This window comes from Poecile atricapillus, chromosome 1, assembly GCF_030490865.1.
Source record: "Poecile atricapillus isolate bPoeAtr1 chromosome 1, bPoeAtr1.hap1, whole genome shotgun sequence".
NCBI lineage: Eukaryota > Metazoa > Chordata > Aves > Passeriformes > Paridae > Poecile > Poecile atricapillus.
This window is the reverse complement of record NC_081249.1, coordinates 143,735,718-143,755,383: the sequence shown is the minus strand read 5'-3', so window position 1 is coordinate 143,755,383 and position 19,666 is coordinate 143,735,718. Positions and strand designations below refer to the sequence as shown.

General features: G+C 37.9%; 1 protein-coding gene across 2 annotated transcripts in view; it reads left to right on the top strand.

The window, feature by feature from the left end:
* The window catches only part of INO80 (INO80 complex ATPase subunit), a 66,496-nt gene that overhangs the window by 8,125 nt on the left and 38,705 nt on the right, over positions 1-19,666 (top strand). For both annotated transcript variants that reach the window (XM_058829160.1, XM_058829168.1), the window contains exons 2-16: positions 933-1,118; positions 2,381-2,547; positions 2,644-2,711; positions 4,838-4,999; positions 6,760-6,880; positions 8,105-8,319; positions 9,345-9,398; positions 10,884-11,087; positions 12,365-12,560; positions 12,739-12,806; positions 13,122-13,331; positions 13,913-13,993; positions 15,153-15,248; positions 17,825-17,884; positions 18,475-18,617. In XM_058829160.1, coding sequence (XP_058685143.1) covers positions 976-1,118; positions 2,381-2,547; positions 2,644-2,711; positions 4,838-4,999; positions 6,760-6,880; positions 8,105-8,319; positions 9,345-9,398; positions 10,884-11,087; positions 12,365-12,560; positions 12,739-12,806; positions 13,122-13,331; positions 13,913-13,993; positions 15,153-15,248; positions 17,825-17,884; positions 18,475-18,617 — 1,988 coding nt within the window. In that variant the 5' untranslated portion in view covers positions 933-975. The remainder of the gene's footprint in view (positions 1-932; positions 1,119-2,380; positions 2,548-2,643; positions 2,712-4,837; positions 5,000-6,759; positions 6,881-8,104; positions 8,320-9,344; positions 9,399-10,883; positions 11,088-12,364; positions 12,561-12,738; positions 12,807-13,121; positions 13,332-13,912; positions 13,994-15,152; positions 15,249-17,824; positions 17,885-18,474; positions 18,618-19,666) is intronic.

Here is a 19,666-nt window from a genome sequence, read left to right as displayed (position 1 = left end):
AAAGAAAAGTAAAATTTGAGTTGACAGAGCTATTACTATAAGAGTTGTTATGACATCCTTTGTAGTTGAAGGAAAACTGCAGTTGACAGAGCAATAAAATATTTTGATACCTTTGTTTCTAGAGTATGTAGTATGCAAATACTGCAAGGGGGTACATTTGGCCTTACTAAGAATCTTAAATCCAGAGAATGAATAAAATCAGATGGACAGTTTTTACTAGTTGGAAAACATAATGCTAGAATATGTTCTAAAATTGTAAATATTAAAAAGTATGTTGCAAATTGCTTTGTATGTGTTACTTTTCTTTAATAAAATAACAGTTGCACTTTAGAATGAAAGGGGTTTTGGTCAAGTATTTGTAGCTTGTTTGCCAGTGGGTAACAGCTATATTTTCAGTGCTGAAAGAGTAGCATTGCTTTAAGGTAAAAGAGAAATATTACAAGTATTTGGTAGACTACAGCTGTGAACTGAATGGTAAAAACAACAGAGAATAATATTTTTAGTAGTTCTTTCTTTTTCGAGTCAGTGATTTTATATTTTTATATATATTTATATATTTATATATATATATATGCCCTCTGTTCAGGGTTAAACATGTTATCTTTAATAATGATGAAAGATTACTTTACATGCTTGAGGACTATCTTCATAATGCTTTGAGTTTCTGTGTCACCACCTGGATTATCATACTTGGTTAAAACAGTGCTTGTTCCTATCAAACAGCAACCAGAAAGTCACAAACCAGAAAACTAAGAATCTAGTTTTTGGCTGCGGTAGTACCGTGGTGGAAATGGCATTTTCTGTTTGTTTACTATACCTCTTAACTGCAACCTAAGCTTTTGCCCAGAGTGACCTTGGTAGATCTGTCTGCTCCCCAGGTTTGCTCCTTTCAGAGGAGTTGTGGTGCTGATGGCCACTGTTTCCTTTTACAGCTGTGTGTTCAGAGGCACCTGTGCATGAGGAGAAGTTTGTTCTATGGCCTCAGAGCTGGGTGACAGGGAGGATGGCAGCTGCTCAGAGCTGGCAAAACCCGTCTATCTGCAGTACCTGGAGAAAGCTCTGCAACTGGATCAGTTCTTACGACAGACGTCTGCCATCTTTAACAGGAGTATATCCAGGTACCAAAAGCTTTTCTACTTTCCCTTGGAAGTGCCCAGGAAAGACAGGCATGTGTATTGTATTGTTTCCAACAAGCACCATATTAAGAATTTATCAGTGACTTGTTCATTAGAAACTCTTCCGCTTTAAAGGAGGAGAGGACACTTGGATTGTTCAGCCTAGAGAAGAGGAAATCTAAAAAATACTTTTAAATTTAATAATAAATCTAGCATTAGCTTTGAGTTCTGAAACAAAGCCTTTCTGATTTCTTCCCTCTGGTGACCAATGACAGGACCTGAGGGAATGGCTTGAAATTTTGTCAGGGAAGATTTAGGTGGGATATTAGGGAAAGGTTCTTTATCCAAAATGTGGCTGGGCACTGGAACAGGCTCCCCAGGGAGGTGGTCACAGCACCAGCCTGATAGAGTTCAAGAAACATTTAGGCAACATGTTCAGGCACATGGTGTGGTCCTTGGGGACTCTCCTGTGCAGGACCAGGAGTTGGACTTAAAGATTTCTAAGTGACTCCTTTTCAACTTGGGATATTCTGTGATTGTATGAAAGATATTTGGGCTGTGCTTCTCTCAGTTTGTAGTGATAATTCAGTGTGTTACCAGCTTGTGTACAAATTAGTACAATGTTGTAAAGCTTTTTTTTTCAGCTGAGTGGCCAAAACTTTCTTTGTCTGCAAAAAGTGGGATGAGGAAGCCCTAAGTAGATTTTCAGGGATACTTACAGCCTTTAGTCATAAAGAAAATGGACTTTTGTCAGATGCAGAATTTGTGTCAGTTGTAGCAATGAGGCATCATCAGTGTGTGTTTTTGTCCCAAAACAATTACATGCTTAATTTCATCAGTGTTTTGGAAATGTAGAGTTACAGAACTGGTATCTGAATGGGCAACAGAGAACAGCTGTATTTACAAGCATGTAACAAGACCCACAAAAGGATTAGAAAAAGTACATCCACATTTCTCACGTCCCAATGAGTATGACAATACTGTGCTTCGGTTTGACTTGCATAGTTCATGTTCTTAAACTAGATACCTAGTTGAAGACTGGAGGTGTAGGTTGATAGCACAGCCGGGCTGATCTCATGATTAACTCTTACTAAGGGGTTAATTGGAAATTATTAACAGCAGTATTTCGAATGTGTGAAATTACATCTGAAGCTGTCTCAGTTCTCAAACCTTTAGATGAATGCCCATATGTAAGAAAGCTGAATGGCATCTTCTCTTTTGAATATTTTCCTGTCATTGTCACTGTATTATGGATCTTCTTGCAGTGATGAAAGTGAAGATGGATTGGATGACAATCCTTTGCTGCCTCAGTCTGGGGATCCCCTGATTCAAGTTAAGGAAGAGCCTCCAGACTCCTTGCTTGGAGAGTCTTCTGGAGCAGGGAATTCTGGGATGTTGAACACACATTCCCTGAATGGAGTACTCCAGCCAGGTAGGCATGTACTAGGTTGAATCTCTGCTTTCTTTGGGTTAGTCTGGAAAAGCATTATTTCTTAAGAACATTATTTTTTGTTTTTTTTCTAAACAGAACCAAAGTCTGAAAAAGGGAGTTTGTATAATTTTTCCAAACTGAAGAAAAGCAGAAAGTGGCTGAAGGTAAGAATATTAGAAAGAAATGTAGCTATTGTGGAATCTGTGAGTAGAGTTACCCACCTAGCCCTTCTCAGTCATTTACCAGCAGTCCTGGCCAACCAGGGACGTCCCAGTTGACTGAAAGTTGTTGCAAACATGACAACCATTTACAAGAAAAGCTGGCAGGACGACCTAGGAAACTAATGAACTGTCAGCCTGTCCTTGGTGCTCACTAATGATTATGGAGCAGATCATCTTGAGTGTCATCACACAGCATGTGCAAGACAACCAGGGGATCAGGCCCAGCCAACCTAGGTTTATGAAATTCAGGTCCTGCTTGACCAACCTGATCGTGTTCTGTGACGAGGTGACCTGCCTATTGGATGAAGGAAAGGCTGTGGATGTCTATCTAGACTTCAGTAAAGCCTTTGACACCGTCTCCCACAGCATTTTCCTTGATGAGGTGGCTGCTCATGTTTGGGTGGGTGCATGGTTTACCAGGTGAAAAACTGTCTGGATGGCTGGGCCTAGAGAGTGGTGGAGCCTGGGGTTAGATGCAGCTGGTGGCAGCTCCAGTGGGTGATCCCCAGGGCTCAGCAGTGGGCCTGGTCCTGCTGATTGTCTTTATCAGCGATCTGAATGAAGGGATCAAGTGCACTCTCAGTCACTTGCAGACAAGTTGGGTGGGAGTGTTGATCTGCAGGAGGGCAGGAAGGCACTGCAGAGGGATCTGGACAGGCTGGTTCATGGGCCAAGACCAATTGCATGAGGTTCAACAAAGTGAGTGTCCTGCCCTTGGGTCACAGCCACCCAACCTGCAGTGCTGCAGGCTGGAGAAAGTGGGGCTGGAAAGCTGCCCAGCAGAAAAGGACCTGGGGGTGCTGGTTGACAGCAGCTAAATGTGATCCAGCAGTGTCCAGGTGGTCAAGAAGGCCAATGGTATCCTGGCCTGTATCAGCAATAGTGTGGGCAGCAGGACCAGGGCAGTGATTGTCTCCCTGTACTTGGTGTCCTGGTGAGGCCACACCTCAAACCCCATGTCCAGTTTAGGCCTCTCACTATGAGAAAGACATTCAAGTGCTGGAGCATGTCCAGAGAAGGGCAACAGAGCTGGGTAAGGCTGTGGAGCAGCCTTAGGAGAAGTCTTAGGAGAAGCTGCTGAGGGAGCTGAGGGTATTAAGCCTGAAGAAAAGGAGGTTTGAGGGGGACTCTGTTGCTCTCTACAACACCCTGAAGGGAGATTGTAGTGAGGTGAGGATGAGTCTTTTCTCCCAAGTAACCCAAGGAATAGGACAAAAGAAATGGCCTCAAGTTGTGCCAGGGGAGGTTTAGATTTTATATTAATAAAATTTTCTTCACTGGGAAGGATGGTCAGGCACTAGAACAGGATGCCCAGGGAAATGTTGGAATCACCATCCCTGGAGGTGTCCAAAAGGCATGTAGATGTGGCACATGGAATGCAGTTTAGTGGTGGACTTGGCAGTTAGTTTGCGTTTCGATTCTGAATTTTAGTACACTGTCCAAATTAAACTAATCTATTATAAAATGTATTAAATGGAGATTTGTGACTCGACTGAAAGTTTGTTTTTAAGTTGAGCTTGGTACATGGTCTCAGTGAGGATGGCAGAAGAGAGGGGAATGGTGGCTTTTTGTCTTTGCACTTTCACTATATTGTAGCCATCTCAAGTTAGCAAAAATATGTTGCCAAGACATCAAACAAGAGCCAAACTTGCAGAAACTGATGCAGGTATAAGTGGTAGAATAGCAGGACAAACTACAATTGGGGTAGGGAAGCACCTGCAAACCACACATCACAAAATGCTTCTGCTGTTATCCTGGCTTTTCTCACTGCTTCTTTTCTGAGACTACAGTCAGACAAAGTGGACTAAAATGATTTAAATATCACAAACGAACAAAACTATTTTCCTCCAAATCAGAAAATGTGTACTGAATTCACTGCTACACAGATCTGCTCCTCAGAAAACTATTTCTATGAGTCATTTTAGATGGACACTGTAAGAGCTAAGTATCATTGTTGGGCTAGACCCACACCCCTTTTTTAGATAAAGGCTCAGGAGTGCTTTGCATAAATAAACAATTCAGTGCAGGGACTTGAGATTGTTAAATTAGTTTCCATTTATTCTTGTTAGAGTATCCTTCTGAGTGATGATTCCAGTGATACAGAATCACCAAGTGATGAGGATGGAGACGAGGAAGAAGAATTTACTCTTTCAAGGGAAGAACTTCATGATATGCTGCGATTACACAAGTATAAAAAATTGCATCAAAGTAAATATAGCAAAGACAAAGAGGTAAAAAGTCAGAATTTTTACATTTCCTTGATTTTTATTCTTTCCTTTAACTGCATTATTTTAACTGTTCTTATGTTTTCATCAAAACTCATAATTTTGTGGACTGGAAAATACACTGGTAGACAGTAACTGTCTTAACATCACTTGAGTCAAGGGTTATTTAATCAGTTACATATATAGAATGAAAGATGCTGTGAATCTGTCAGTAATGTATGTAACTAGTACTGGCACATGTTATATATAGCTTCCACAGTGCTCTGTCCCAATCACTAGAGCAAATATTGGGTGTTAGAATGCAAGATTTGGATTATATATATGCAATGTATATGAAAATGGAGATGCTGTGAGTTAAATTCTAATACAAGTAGTAGCTGCTGTTCGAGTGTATTTATATCATTGTTGAAGTGATAAATAGCAAGGTAATGTTTACAATCTTGAAAGGGAGTGCTTATTTATTATCTTGTCATTTTCTGTCATGATTTGAGGTTTCACTTGACTATTTTCCTTCTTTTTACCTTTTTTGTTTGTTTATTTGTTTTGGGTTTTCTTTTGATACTCTCTTTCCCTTTAGAAGAAAATAGTCTGCTGCATTTTTGCATTTTTCTTAATATGAAGCCAAATTCTATGGTTGCTTTGATTCTAATAATGTATTTCTTCGAATTATAAGGGCTTTTGCAGAAATGTTCACTGCTGATTTGAATTGTAGCAGAAAGTCTTAGATGAAGGAAGTAATCCTGTTCTGTTATCAGAGAATGTGTCTGAAGTTTAAATTTGTCTTCCCGTTTAATATTCCTTTTGAATTTCACCAGAAGAGTGAAGAAATATTTTCCCACACAGGTCTTTGCTTCTTTCTACTTCTTTTCTTCGTTTAGTTGTAAAGCTCTGAACCAATACTGTGTTAGCTTCTTGAAATATTGCATAGCTACACAAATATTCATACACCCCATTTTTACACAGGTCATAATTTTGTTAGATTTTACACAAATACTTATTTCCAGACTAGTAAGAAATACTATCCAGGGAAAGTAACCAGTGAGTGTATTGTTAGAGCAACAGTACACAGTTATAGGGGGAGGGGAACATATATCAGAAAGGTTTGTTTGTGCTCACGTCTCACTTTTCAAAAATCTTCTATTAACTTCAAAGTATGCTTATGTTTAAAATAGTTAATATCTGAGCGGTACTGCCTTTGATTTGCCCATTTATGTGTAACCTGTGATGAGTTCTTCAGTACTTTGTTTGAATAATGATGGGAATATACTGACATTTTTCATCTTTTAGGGTAAAAATTGCTAAGGAAGCTATATTTTTACTTGATAATCTGAGTGTTCAGGTTGTTAGTGGAAATCTTTTAAATGCCTTTTCTTTAAGCTCATCCTTTTACATCCTTTGGAATGATAAAGTAGAACATGTATATAATTTGGGAATGCAAGCAAAACAAATAGTAGATTCATAGTTGGACCTCTTCATGTAATGTGTTGCCTTGGTGGGCAGCACCTGTATGGAAAAGACAGAGCAGTATGTTTTGAAAGTGTGATCTTCACTGCCCGCTCTTCCCTCTTACTTAACCAGGTGGGCTCCGTTCCCAATGCAGAACTTGGAGGCCACCCCTGGGAGCAGTGGTTTCACTTTGAACACTCTGATAGTTGATAACAAATGCAAGATATGGAGAAGGGCATGCTTCCTGATCTCTTCTTTATATTCAGGATCTGAGCTTGTTTAAGGGCTGTCTCTGTTACCTGCTCATTTTCACCCTTCAGTTGCAGCAGTATCAGTACTACAGCGCGGGGCTGCTTTCTACCTACGACCCCTATTACGAGCAGCAGCGCCACCTGCTAGGGCCCAAGAAAAAGAAGTTTAAAGAAGAGAAAAAAATAAAAGGTAAAGTCACTAACCTCATGCTTTCAAATGGCTACTGTGGTTTAACTTCTTTCCTACGTTGTTTCATTTGATTAAACATAAATGTTCAAGACTTGTGGGTTTTGCAGGGAAATACCAAGTTCTGACAAACGTTTTCAGAAGATATTGGGCTTTGTTGTCTGGCTTCTAGAAAGCTAGGGTGGAAAAAAGGTGTGGGACTGGAGAGTTAATGGCTTAAGATTTTCTTTGTGCACCTTATTCAATGGTTTCGAATCCATAAACGTTGTTTCATATCATGGTCCATTCACTCAAGAGTATTTTGAAAACATGGTAAGTCCTTGAACAGTATAAGAACTTACCCAGTAGGTGTCGCAGTTATTCCTGAATATGTAGTTTTACTGATCAGGAAGTTACAGGGAGTGAGAGTGTTTTCTGGAAAATAGAGGGAACTCAGAGCTGATGTTTGATATCAGTTAGAATAGAATTATATCTGATGTAACAGTTGGAGTTACTGAGATGCACATTTGCCAGGAAGTACAGTTTTCTTGTTTGGGCTGGCAGTTGTAAATCTGTAAGGAGGCAGAGAAGGCTGTGAACTGTCAGTGTAAGGTGAATTCTCCTAGTGCAAGTACTTAAGTTCAAGCTGTGTTTTAAGGGGTTATTTCAGACTGTCTTCCTTCCTTTTGCAAGTTCTTTAACTATGGTGGTTTTTTCTCCACTAATCTTGCAGCACCCATAAGTTTGCATACTCAAACATTTTTAATATCTGTGAACATTTTTAATATCTGATACCAGTATCAGTTTCCTCTGAAAGGTATGACATGACAACATGCCAGTCTCTTTAAATGCAGTCTTTTCTTTGTTGAGAAGTTTGCTTTGAGACTTATTGTACCAAATGATAAATGTTGTCACCTTTAAATGTCGTATCTTTAAGTAGAATTTTGCCACAAAGCAAGAAACATTGCACCAAGTCCTAACATTTTAATTCTCGAGGTATGTTTTCCTAGGTGGAAGTAATTGCATTTCACACCTCTATTAAACAGGAAAATCTTTCCATTATAATGTAATGAGTAAACATCTAATAGCATAAATTAATTGTACGAGAATTGGTGGACATGGATGAGTTTGGCTTTTTTGTTGGTTCCACATATAAATTGACTAGGAGAGTTTACTCAGGAAAGGTGCCTAATTAAATGTGCCCCAAGAATAGAAATTTTGATTTTTATGATTGCTGTTGCCATGCAGGCAAGTTGAAAAAAGTAAAGAAAAAGAGGAGACGGGATGAGGAACTCTCTTCAGAGGAGTCACCACGACGCCACCATCATCAGACCAAAGTTTTTGCCAAGTTTTCCCACGATACACCACCACCTGGGCCCAAGAAAAAGCATTTGTCTATTGAGCAACTTAATGCACGTCGGCGGAAAGTGTGGCTTAGCATTGTTAAGAAGGAGTTGCCTAAGGTGAGCTTGGTAATGGCAGTAGATCAGTGATGATACAAGAAAGTGAAATAGAAAATTAACTTAGTGGGGACTTGACACTTAGGAAAAACAAAGTAAAGTAAGACCTGATTTTTCTGGTGGTCATTAATGACCTAGCTGGAATTCTGTAGTCCATAAGCAACGTGTAGTTGAAATATCACCAGTGGTACCTAAATGGATCACGCAGTGCTTTGCCATGGCTGTTGAACCCTCGGCAGTGAAAAGTGCACTAAGCTCTAGCAGGTACTCACACTGATCTACAGGATGGCAGTATAGGGCAAACCAGTGTCAAGGTTTACAATAAAGTTCAGAAAAGGGGTGTTTCAGCCACAGTGTCTGTGTTTTTCAAACCTTGCCTCAGAAACAGACTAGGGAAAAGTGTTTGTGTCATTTACAGGACAAACTTCAGGCACATTTGAAACAGAAGTCTGGGTTCACTGTTGATACTTTTCTGAGATGGTCAGAGTGGACCTTAGAACCTGCTTTTTGAAGATCAGTTAACAGACTTGGAATTCTAGGAAGTTACAACAAGTCATGACTGTATTCATTTGAAGTTTATGAACTTCAAAGCCAAATTAAGAATATGTGCAAGTGAGAGAGTTCATATTTTTTCAACAGATTAATTTTGATCATGTGAAGAACATAAGATCTGCATAAATTCTTAACGTCTTTGGGAAACAGTGGAAGATGTTTGTCGCAGTGATAAAAATGGAATAGGAGAACCCTGCTTTGTAACAGTAGTAATTTAAAGAAACAATTGTGAAAAAGGAGGTGTTTTGCATGCTTCTTTCAGGATTCGGAATATATTTATATATGCCTTCAGTATTTTAAGGATGAAAAGTGGTTTCAATTAAAATGAAGAATACTTACAGTACCTATTCTCAATTGTACAGTAATGTGCACGACTGAAGTTGGCACATGTACCTGCTGAAGACTAGATAGTGTTTTTTTAAAATACTGTGAAGCCATTACCCTTTAACTAATTTACAGGTTGTGCTCTTTTACAGGCATACAAACAGAAAGCTTCAGCTCGTAACCTCTTCCTAACCAACAGCAAAAAGGTAGGTGGTGTTTAGTTTCATACTGTTCCTTGTACTAGATGTAATAACCAAACTGTGACCTCTCTATGTTTCTTCTGTTTCGTACAATACTGACTATAGTAGCAGGGCAGTATAGGAGAAAGCACTGTCTACAAGTATATTATTATATATTATATATAATATATATAAGGATTTTCAATTTTTAGTTGTGTAGTTTTGTCTTGTTTCATAAGCAGCAGATAAAACAAGCAACATGAGTTCCTTTCATGAGATCTTTCTGGCTTTTGAAAGACTTAGTTTGTACATTTTAAATTTACTGATCTTGGATGCTGTGCATTAGTGGCTTTGGTATGCTTCGACTTTTGAGTTGCCCATCTATCCACTACTTAAAACTTGCTGATTTTAAGCATTCTGGTTGAAATCAAAGGGACTCTTGAATACTAAGTGCTTTAATTTAGATTAATATGTAGAGGACCTGAGATTAAAAATAGATCAGTTTTCAGCTTAAGTGATTGCAAAAGCAATCCATCTTCTCATCAGAGTCTTCTCTGAGAATCAGCATTGTTTCTACTTAGAGAACTTTACTTACAAACACTAAGAGCTTTCTGAGCACTTTTCAAGGGTTATGCTCAAGTGTCTCTTTCATTTATATGGTTCATGATGAAAAGGTAATCAAGTATATGACTGAGAATTGTTAGAGACAAGGTGATGTTAGAGACAAGGAAATTTCCTGTTCTGTATATATATATTATCGAGAAAGGGAGCATTTTCTGTGTAAGGGATGCAGAAAATGGGACTTGGTTGTATGTTTAAGAAATTTGGCTAGTAGGATTTACATTTTTTAAAGTTCCACTTTTTTTGGCCTTTATTTTGTTTTATCATTTGAAATCTATATGTTTGAATTGTTGATGTGCAAATTTTAGTGGAAGAAAAAACTGTCACAAACTAAAAAACCCAACAATTTTGGTCGTTATTACAATGACATCAAATTATTTCTATTAGAACAAAAAAAGTACATTTTCCTATGCTTCATGAAACAGTATCAAAACTGTAGAATGCTCCCTCACTTTTCTGTGTATTAATGTGAACAGGATTGTGTTCAACCAATACTGCTATTGCAGTATTCTTAAGTATATTCTTATTGAAAAGTCAGAAAATACGCTCAGAGAAGTGTCAAGAAATAGGTGAATCAGAGCTTAGAGGTAAGCCTTGAATTTTGTTCTTCTGAGTCCCTTTCAAGGACCTGTCCATCAGATCAATCTTTTAAGTAGTATGCCATACTGAAACTGTCTGCAGATTTTGTCTTCTCCACCATCTCAGATTTTTTTTTTGGAAAATTGTGTTCTCTCATGCCATTTTAGAAGCATTGCTGCTGAGTAAAGTATCTCAGATTTTTCTCTTTTGAAGTATCAGACTTGGTTATAACGAAATCTGATATTGTTTATTGCTGCCTTTCTTTACAATCTGCTCATTTTACCACTGTTCCCAAATCTTATTTCCCTCTAGCTTGCCCACCAGTGCATGAGGGAAGTCCGTAGAGCTGCTATCCAAGCGCAGAAAAACTGTAAGGAAACTCTACCACGAGCACGTCGTCTCACCAAGGAGATGCTTCTCTATTGGAAAAAGTATGAAAAGGTGGAAAAAGAGCATCGGAAACGTGCTGAGAAGGAGGCTCTGGAGCAACGCAAGCTGGATGAGGAGATGAGAGAGGTACAGCAGAATCACAGATTGCTGATATTTAATATGCTGAGGAGACACAGAAGTGACTGGATAATTTGAGTTTCTAAATCCAAACCATGAAATTTAGTCATTTGGTCTGTTCAGTGCTATTTCACATATTTCTTCTACTGTCTTGTTTTTCTTCACATGATTATTCTAATGTTGTTAGCAAGAGGTAATTAAAAAAACGCCTTCAAACTGCATAAATTCTTTATAATCGAGTGAAATTTGGAAGGAATTAGAGAAGCAGTGCATGTCTCACATACACAGCTCAGTGTTGTAAGGGCCAGTGTTTTGTGATGGTTTGTACATCTTTCTGGGTCCAGAATGGAAGACACTTTCATTGACATTGAATTTTTTTCCTGTCCTCTTTTTCCCTTGCTGTAAGCTGATACTGTGATTTATGTATGGGGCACAAAATTTTTCTGTGCTTGCTTTTCTGTTGGACACCTAGCAACTTCCTGAACTCCATTACAGAGTAAAAGGGATTGAATTTAAGAAAGTTTCATTGTAAAAGCTCTCTAGTGAATCTGGGGTTGTTACTTCAGGTGTGTATACCTTATATGAGGAAAGGTTTATTCTTCAGAATGCCTTATATTTAGTTTTGTGCTTAAATTATGCTTGTATTTTTTTGTGTTCCTCTCTTTCTTGCAAATTCATAAGGATTTTGTGAAGTTTTCTGCTGACTTAGGTTTATAGGCAGATTTTAACTGTTGCATTTTTTGCCAGAGCCTAAGGGTGAACAGAGCTTCTGCAAGGTCTTGCTGAGTGCTGAGTAATGATAATACCTCAGCTCTATTACTTATTGATGTATTTCAGGTGTACTACCATAATTCCCTCTACTAATAAGTAAAAGAATGTGGGAGTGAGGTTGCCACGAGAGCATTTGTTAACTGCTGAGTTTCTTTACTATAGACCAATAAAGTTGTGCTGTTTTTATTGATCTTTTAATTTTTCAGTGTAAACAAAACTTTTAAACTTTCTTTTATTAGATTATGGTGTTTTTTGTCATGATTACTGGATTTTAAAAAACTTTTCATTTACAACAACTTTATATTTTAATATAGATATTTATGGAGTTGGTCAGTGTTCTTATGTGCAACTAATAATGTAACACTTAGCAAAGTGATGTGCTTAACATAATCTAGATAGATTAGTTGTTGATATATTATTGAATTTTTTTTTTGTTTAATTGTATTTTTAATGCTGAACACTTGTCCTTTCTCTTTCTCCCCTTCTTTTGTTTGTGATAAATGCTCTTCTCTTAGGCTAAGAGACAGCAGCGAAAACTTAACTTCCTGATAACACAGACTGAACTATATGCCCATTTTATGAGTCGTAAACGAGATATTGGACATGATGGGATACAGGAGGAAATCCTGCGTAAACTGGAGGACAGCTCTACCCAAAGGCAGATTGATATTGGTGGAGGAGTAGTGGTCAACATCACCCAAGAGGATTATGGTAAGAGATTCATCTACATACTCTTCTGAAATTTACTGTACTCGTGTGTTATCATACAAACTTAACAATTTAAAGCACAACGTCCTTCTCTCCAAGAGGGACTACTGCAATTATTGGAATTTATCTGTGTTTGGGTGGTTACTGCTGCAGAGCTCTAACATGGGTGTGGTATTTTCAGATAGCAACTATTACAAGGCCCAAGCTCTGAAGAATGCTGAGGATGCTTACCAGATTCATCAAGCCCGGGTATGTATTTTTTGGATCCACGAAGTAGAAGAGCAAGCAAAGTAATTGGCAGAGACCACAGTATCAGGATCTTTCATAGCAGCCAAGTCAAATAGGTTATTCCAGGGGCTGGATTTGAATTTAATCCCGTTGACATGTTTTGTGCTAAACAACTAGAAAACTAGAGTATAAAGATTTGGGCTATAGGAACAGGCTAATTTTCTCTTAGTTTCTGGTGAGTATCATGCTTTAATGTGAATTGTAAAGCCTTTTACACTGCAGTTTCTTGATAAGTTAATATATTAACTATCTTATGCATACCTTCTTTCTATTCAGACCAGATCATTTGATGAAGATGCAAAAGAGAGTCGGGTAGCTGCTCTACGGGCTGCTAACAAGTCCGGTACTGGGTTTGGAGAGAGCTACAGTTTAGCAAACCCATCTATCCGAGCAGGAGAAGACATTCCACAGCCTACCATTTTCAATGGAAAACTGAAAGGTTATCAACTGAAGGGCATGAATTGGCTGGCCAACCTATATGAGCAGGTACATTAGTACATCTTGCAAATTTTTATAACTTCTGGAATTATTTAAGTCATTAAAGATAGCCAAAGGAATCTCCTGTTTTTAAAAATGGACTATAGTTGATCTTTAAAGTATTTGGAAGAAAGAAAAATATTAGGTAGGCCACATACCAGTGTTCTTGATTATTTAGGACATAACAGCTTTGAATGGGGCATTGAGTTCAGTGTACTTTATGTGGTTTATACAACTGTTTATCACTTAGATCATACATGGAGGAGGCCTTTCCTGCTTGGCATTGCATAGTGTTTCAGGCTTGGGTCAGCTGATAAACCGCAGGCAGTCTTATCCTTGTGAGTGTGCCCAGGTCACAATGGGATCATGAAGTACAGAGAAGCTTAGGGGGAAAATTAGAATGAGAGATCAATGAAATACAGTTGAGATCAATTACCTCTCTGGAGCAGATGTAAGATTATAAAGTTTCAGGGTGTCAGAGTTGTTACAGTGGGACTGTTCCCACTCAATTCAGTAGCAACTGTTCTGACAGTTCTTTGTAGATTAAAAAGTAGTAAAACAAAGGTGTTCATTTTATGGGTCTTTTGCAGGGCATCAATGGAATCCTGGCAGATGAAATGGGTCTGGGTAAAACAGTACAAAGTATTGCTCTCCTTGCACATCTGGCTGAGGTAGGTGGATTATAGCTTGTTCCTGGGTAGTATGCTTGATAGAAGATGCATATTTTTCATGTGTTGGAAATGAATTTTGGATTTTTATAAAGCTTAAATGTTTAAAAAGGTATTTTGTATTTTATACATTGTTTTCAAGTGGAGCCATTCTAATACTTATAAATATGTATGTAGGTATGTCAATTTTTATTTATATAGTTATCATTTCTTCACAGAGTAATATCTTCTCACTTGCACTGAATATAAAAGCCTCAGGAGAGAACAAGTTGTACACTTGATGGTTCACTGACTTTTACAGATCAAAGTGCTCAAATTCTGAGCTTTGTGGCAATTAGCATTAATTTCCACATTCCAGTGGGGCTTTTTAGGAAGCATAGTGATTCTTCTGTGCCAAGGCAGACAAACAAAACAGAATAAGCAACAGAAGCTTACTACTTAATGCAGAAATAGATACATTTATTTCAAAAAACAAAGGGCTTGACTGCAATCCAGTCACTTGCATAAATAGGAGATATCAATGACGTGATGCTAGAAGCAAAATCAGCTGCACTAGTAACCAAGAGACAGTTGTGTACATTTCTTTATGTTACTGGTACTGTTGGCTGAAATACTGAAAAGGTGTGCAGAGCTGAAGGTTCTTGAACTCATCTGAATGGAAGGAATAACAAGATACGTTTGTCTTCCTGTGACCCTGCACCCTGAGGTTTTTGGAAGGTTACACAGGGCTTTATTCTTCTGTCCCTCCCTTCTGAGGGCCAGCTTGTAACTGCTAATATATTAATGGATCAACTTAGTTATTCACCAGAGAGTACTGTAATTTGTGATGTGGCAGAGCCAAGTTTTTCAATGGCACCTGAAGTTCTTTTCATTATCAAAATGACAGTGGCTGTTTGTAACATGAAGGTGGAAACTCTCAGAGACAAAGGAGTTTGTTCTGGGAACAGCTCTGCTGTTACGAAAGAAGTCTCGGTTAAACGTTAGATCCACTCTGTTTGATTTTGTATCATCCTGCTGTGCTGGGAGAGTTTTGCTGTGTTGCATACAGTTCTCTCTCATGTAGCCACTGTCATTTAGTAGATGTAAAGCCTTATCAAACCATCTCTATATTACTTCCCTTCAATTATGTTTTTTTAATTTATTTTTTTTGCATGTTTTCCAGAGAGAGAACATCTGGGGACCTTTTTTAATAATTTCACCTGCCTCTACTCTGAACAACTGGCACCAGGAGTTTGCCAGATTTGTACCTAAATTTAAGGTAATGAGCATGTCTGAGGAAGTTCTTTCTGTGTTCTCAAGAGCAAACCATTGTGTTCTCCTAAGTTCAGTATCACATATGGGTGCTTACTGACCTTGGAATAGGAAACTCTGTAATGAGCCTGTTTCTGCTATTTTTTTTCCATCATGCTGTTTCTTTCTGGAGTACTTAGTTATCTAGGGCTTAAAAATATTCTTACTTTAATCACATGACTTTCATTTTGCATCGACTTTAAGATACCTTCTCAGTAAGGAACTGTAGTAAGTCAGCAAATGGACATGTAATTTTAACATGTGGGCCTGGCAGCAGAACCAAGAATTGTATACCAAGTTTTATATAATATCTTTAGAGTTAGAGCTGTGTTTTCAGTCATTCATGTGAATTTGAGTCAGGTAAAGATTGTATGTAAACAAATGCTAAACAGATAAGAGGGATGCAAAATGTAGTTATTACAGAAATAGAAAAAAAACATGGGCATACAGTTAATAATCAAGAAAAAGGAGAGAAGTGAAGCACAAATAGATAGATAGGAACAAAAAGATTGGAAGAAAACAAATGAAGTTTTTCAGGTATATTGTGAATGTGAAAACATAGTAAATAGAAATAGTAAATAGTAAATTAGAAAGCAAGGAACTATCAGTTACTGATAAAACAAGCTGCTTACCTGTCCTCCAGTAGAAAATATTGGGGTGTTGCAAAGGAAGATTTGAAAAGAAATGTGTACTGCTGAAACAGTGCTGCAATTTCAGAATTCAGGATAGACAGAAGTGTCAGATGCTTGCAGTTACATCTGCAAAGAGGAACAGAACATAGTTTAAGTATTTGATTTGTTAACATAGTAACATTTGATATGAAGAAGTCTTGATTTTTTTTTTGAAACATCAAATTTTCCTTTTTACAGAAAACAGTAGAAGACGCCTAGTTATGAGTAACCAGTATACCAGTAATATCAGGCTAATTGTTTGAATGCCTTGGCTACTTAAAAAGTGTGGGGGAAAACACTTTGAATGTATTACTATAAGTGATACTTGATTTTTTTGATCTGGGCAGGGCAAAATTAAAGGACTTAGCTTTTGCCAAACAGTGTGCTTTGGAGATCCCTGATGAGACTGTACGTTGGTTGTGGTGTTGGGTAGTTTGAGGTATCTGTATGAGAAGTGCTAGAGCGTAGTTCAATACTGGCTTATTCAAGTGACTTGTATTTTGGAATAAATGTGCATTACTGAGCCTTTAAAGCAACTGATGAAGAAATACAACCACTTGTGTTAGTGAGGAGGTACTCAAAATTAACAAAAAGCCAACACAACCTAAAACGAATCCAGTCATGTCTTTTCACAGCCCAAAATAATAGGGTCTCTTGATTAGAAAACTTGAGAGCTGTTGGCCATTCTATCTGCTTTCTCTCACTTCCTTTGATCAGTTCATTGTATGGAATGGGCAAGCAACTGTTTATGCTTTCTCCTTCTCAGGAACAAAATACAGCAAATGTTTGAAAAATGCAGTCAGGATGCTTGTGACAAGATAGTTTTCTCCTTTTTGACTTAAATCCCAAACTCTGTATCATTGTATAGCTGTTCCCTTGACATGCTGATCTTACTGCATGCTGATGTTTACCTCATCCATGGAATAAAACGTATTTTAAAAAGATGTTTTCTAAACTTACTGTCACATGTTTACGCCTTCAATCAGTCTTTTTTAATCAGTTTTGTTTCTGCCTCTAATCATACAGAAGTGTGCAGTCTGTTCTGCTTGTAGTAAATCACAATGAATTTATATCCATGGCAGAATATGTACAATAAAAGACAAACCACTTTTTGATCAGTCTGGTTGTCTTACAAGCATCTTTATTGCAGAAGAGTAGGAAGAGTATTCTATTAAAGGCTTTTGGAACCTGTCAATTGAAGTTGTAAGACTTCACCACCTCTTCCTCCTTCCCAGACCTCCCAGTCTTAGCTGACTGTAAGTCCTTCCAGCAGGCAGGAGATGGCAGTACAGTGTTATTAACCAGTGGCAGGAGTCAGTGCTCTGCAAAGGTCTGAGTAATAGGACCTGTGCAATTTTGAGCTGTAGATAGTTTAACAGATTTCTCTGGAAGTAGTGCTTGCTTTTAAAGTTCTTGTATTCAGTATATCCAGGCCAGACATTTTAACTTGATCTCAGATTTTTGGGATCAGTTGTGAAATAGAAAACCGTGGTCCAACACGACCATGGGGGTTGTTGAACAGGCAATGAGCCCTCTAGTCCTCTAGGTTTAACCATAGCAGTTGAGTGCAGACCTCTTTCTGCCATGAGCAAAGCATCATTTTTCATTTTTAGAAAAACCTGACTAGAAGGTTTGTGCTAAATGCTAATGGGCATTTTTAGATTCTTAGCATAGCTTGATCAGCCAAGTTGCTTGATACCTTTTCCTAGAATGCTCTTTTTCAAAGTATTTTTAAATGCTTTCTGATTTTTCTCAGTGGTAAAAAAAGATAATTTCCCTTTTTGTTGTTTTGGAGAAAGAGGTACGTAATTTTGTAGACTGCTGGTATCATTATTTGAAAATAATGTCTTTTCTATTTTTTTTACTGTTTCAGGTACTACCTTACTGGGGAAATCCCCATGATAGAAAGGTGATCCGAAAGTTCTGGAGTCAGGTAATACCAGCATAACAGTGTGCTTTGACTGTCTTTCTTTTTGCAGAGTAAACCAGAAACAGTTGCTGTGTATCACCAAATTAAACTCATGTGTGGATGCAGAGTTTCTTCATTCCTGTAGTAGCATTTTCATTAAGATAATGAGGTGGAAGGCTTCTCTTGTGCTGAAGAGCAATCCCATACAGGGGAATTCAGTGCAGTGCGGAGTTCAGATGAAGAACTAGAGCTTTGTGAATAAAGCAGGAAGTTTCAGTGTCAAGGACTGTATGTGCTGTTTGAGTAACCTAACTCAGGATGCCCCAATCCAGAATCCCTGCAGTTCTGTCAAGATTGTTCTTTATTTAACAATAGCATTTTGTAGGGTTCATTACCCAGATCTTGTTTTGCATGTTAAGAAGGGTCTGAAATTGGTCAAGGGCTGAAGTCCAGGTCCACTAATTGAGTAAGTGTGATAAAATTAATTTTAAAAATCAGCTGGAGGAAATGCAGTGGTAATGAGAAGATTGTAAAACAGAAGTCTGGAATTACAATGTACTCTTGACAATGTATTTACATTATGTGGACATTTGTTTCTCCTTTTGCGGTTATAGAAGACGTTGTATACTCAGGATGCTCCTTTCCACGTGGTAATTACCAGTTACCAGCTGGTGGTGCAGGATGTGAAGTATTTCCAGCGAGTGAAGTGGCAGTATATGGTGCTGGATGAAGCACAAGCACTCAAGAGTAGCTCCAGGTAATAAACTAACTGGAAACAAAATCTTTTCTGTTGATCAGCCTCTTGGAGAAATACCAAGAAAGCATCATGAGAACATACATTGATAGAAGTTAAAATTGACACACATAAGACCCCTTAAGTATCTAACCTAGTTAAATGTCTATATAACACTCTGACGTTGGATTGATCCATTAGGTTTTTTGCATTTAGATTTTCCAAATATGTAAAACGTAATTAAAAGGCAGCTCTGGAGCAGAAACTTGTATGGAGCACAGGACAGTTAAAAAAACAGTATGAAATGCTGTTTACTTTTCCTCCTGACTACTCACAGAATTCTGCCTGGTGAATGGTTTGTAGTCTTTAACTTATATTGCTTATATTGGCTTCATTAAATGCATTATTTTGATTCCTTATTCAGTGGCACTTCCAGACATGAGTGAAGGTCAGAACCCCATGAGTACTGTTGACTGCAGCAAAGCCCAATCTGTGTTATGAGACTATGCCAGAAAATTTTCTGTTTGTTTTTATGTAGTGGATTTGTCTGTCTTGTCTTCTGTAATTGCTTTCCCATAACCTTTGTTCAAGTTGCCACTGTACACAGTAAATGGAGGACTGCTTTGTATGCAGGCTCATTCTGACCAAAGTTTGTCTCCAGAGCATTCTTGGGAAACCACCCCTCTTAAGAGGATTTTAATGTATAGCTCAGCACTCCTGCCACAATAGCCTATACACTCCTCTTGTAAAGTGTGAAGAATACATGACATTCTGATTCAAAGTACCTGTTTCTTTTGGAAAGTTAATTATTCTGATTATGAGATTTTATTAGTAAGCATTTGTTTTAAAAATGAGTAAAAAGGGTACTTAGAAAATAAAATAAATTATGCTCTTTTTTATTTTTTTTTTTTTAATTGGAAAAAGCCTGCTTTTTCTTATAGTTGTTGTTTGAAAGACTGGGGAACAGCTGTAATAGTTTTGTCCAGTGGCTTCTAAAGATCATTTGGGAAACTCATTGGACGCAATTGGCCTTAAAATACTTCATGTTTCATATCATTCTACAGTTTTCTCTA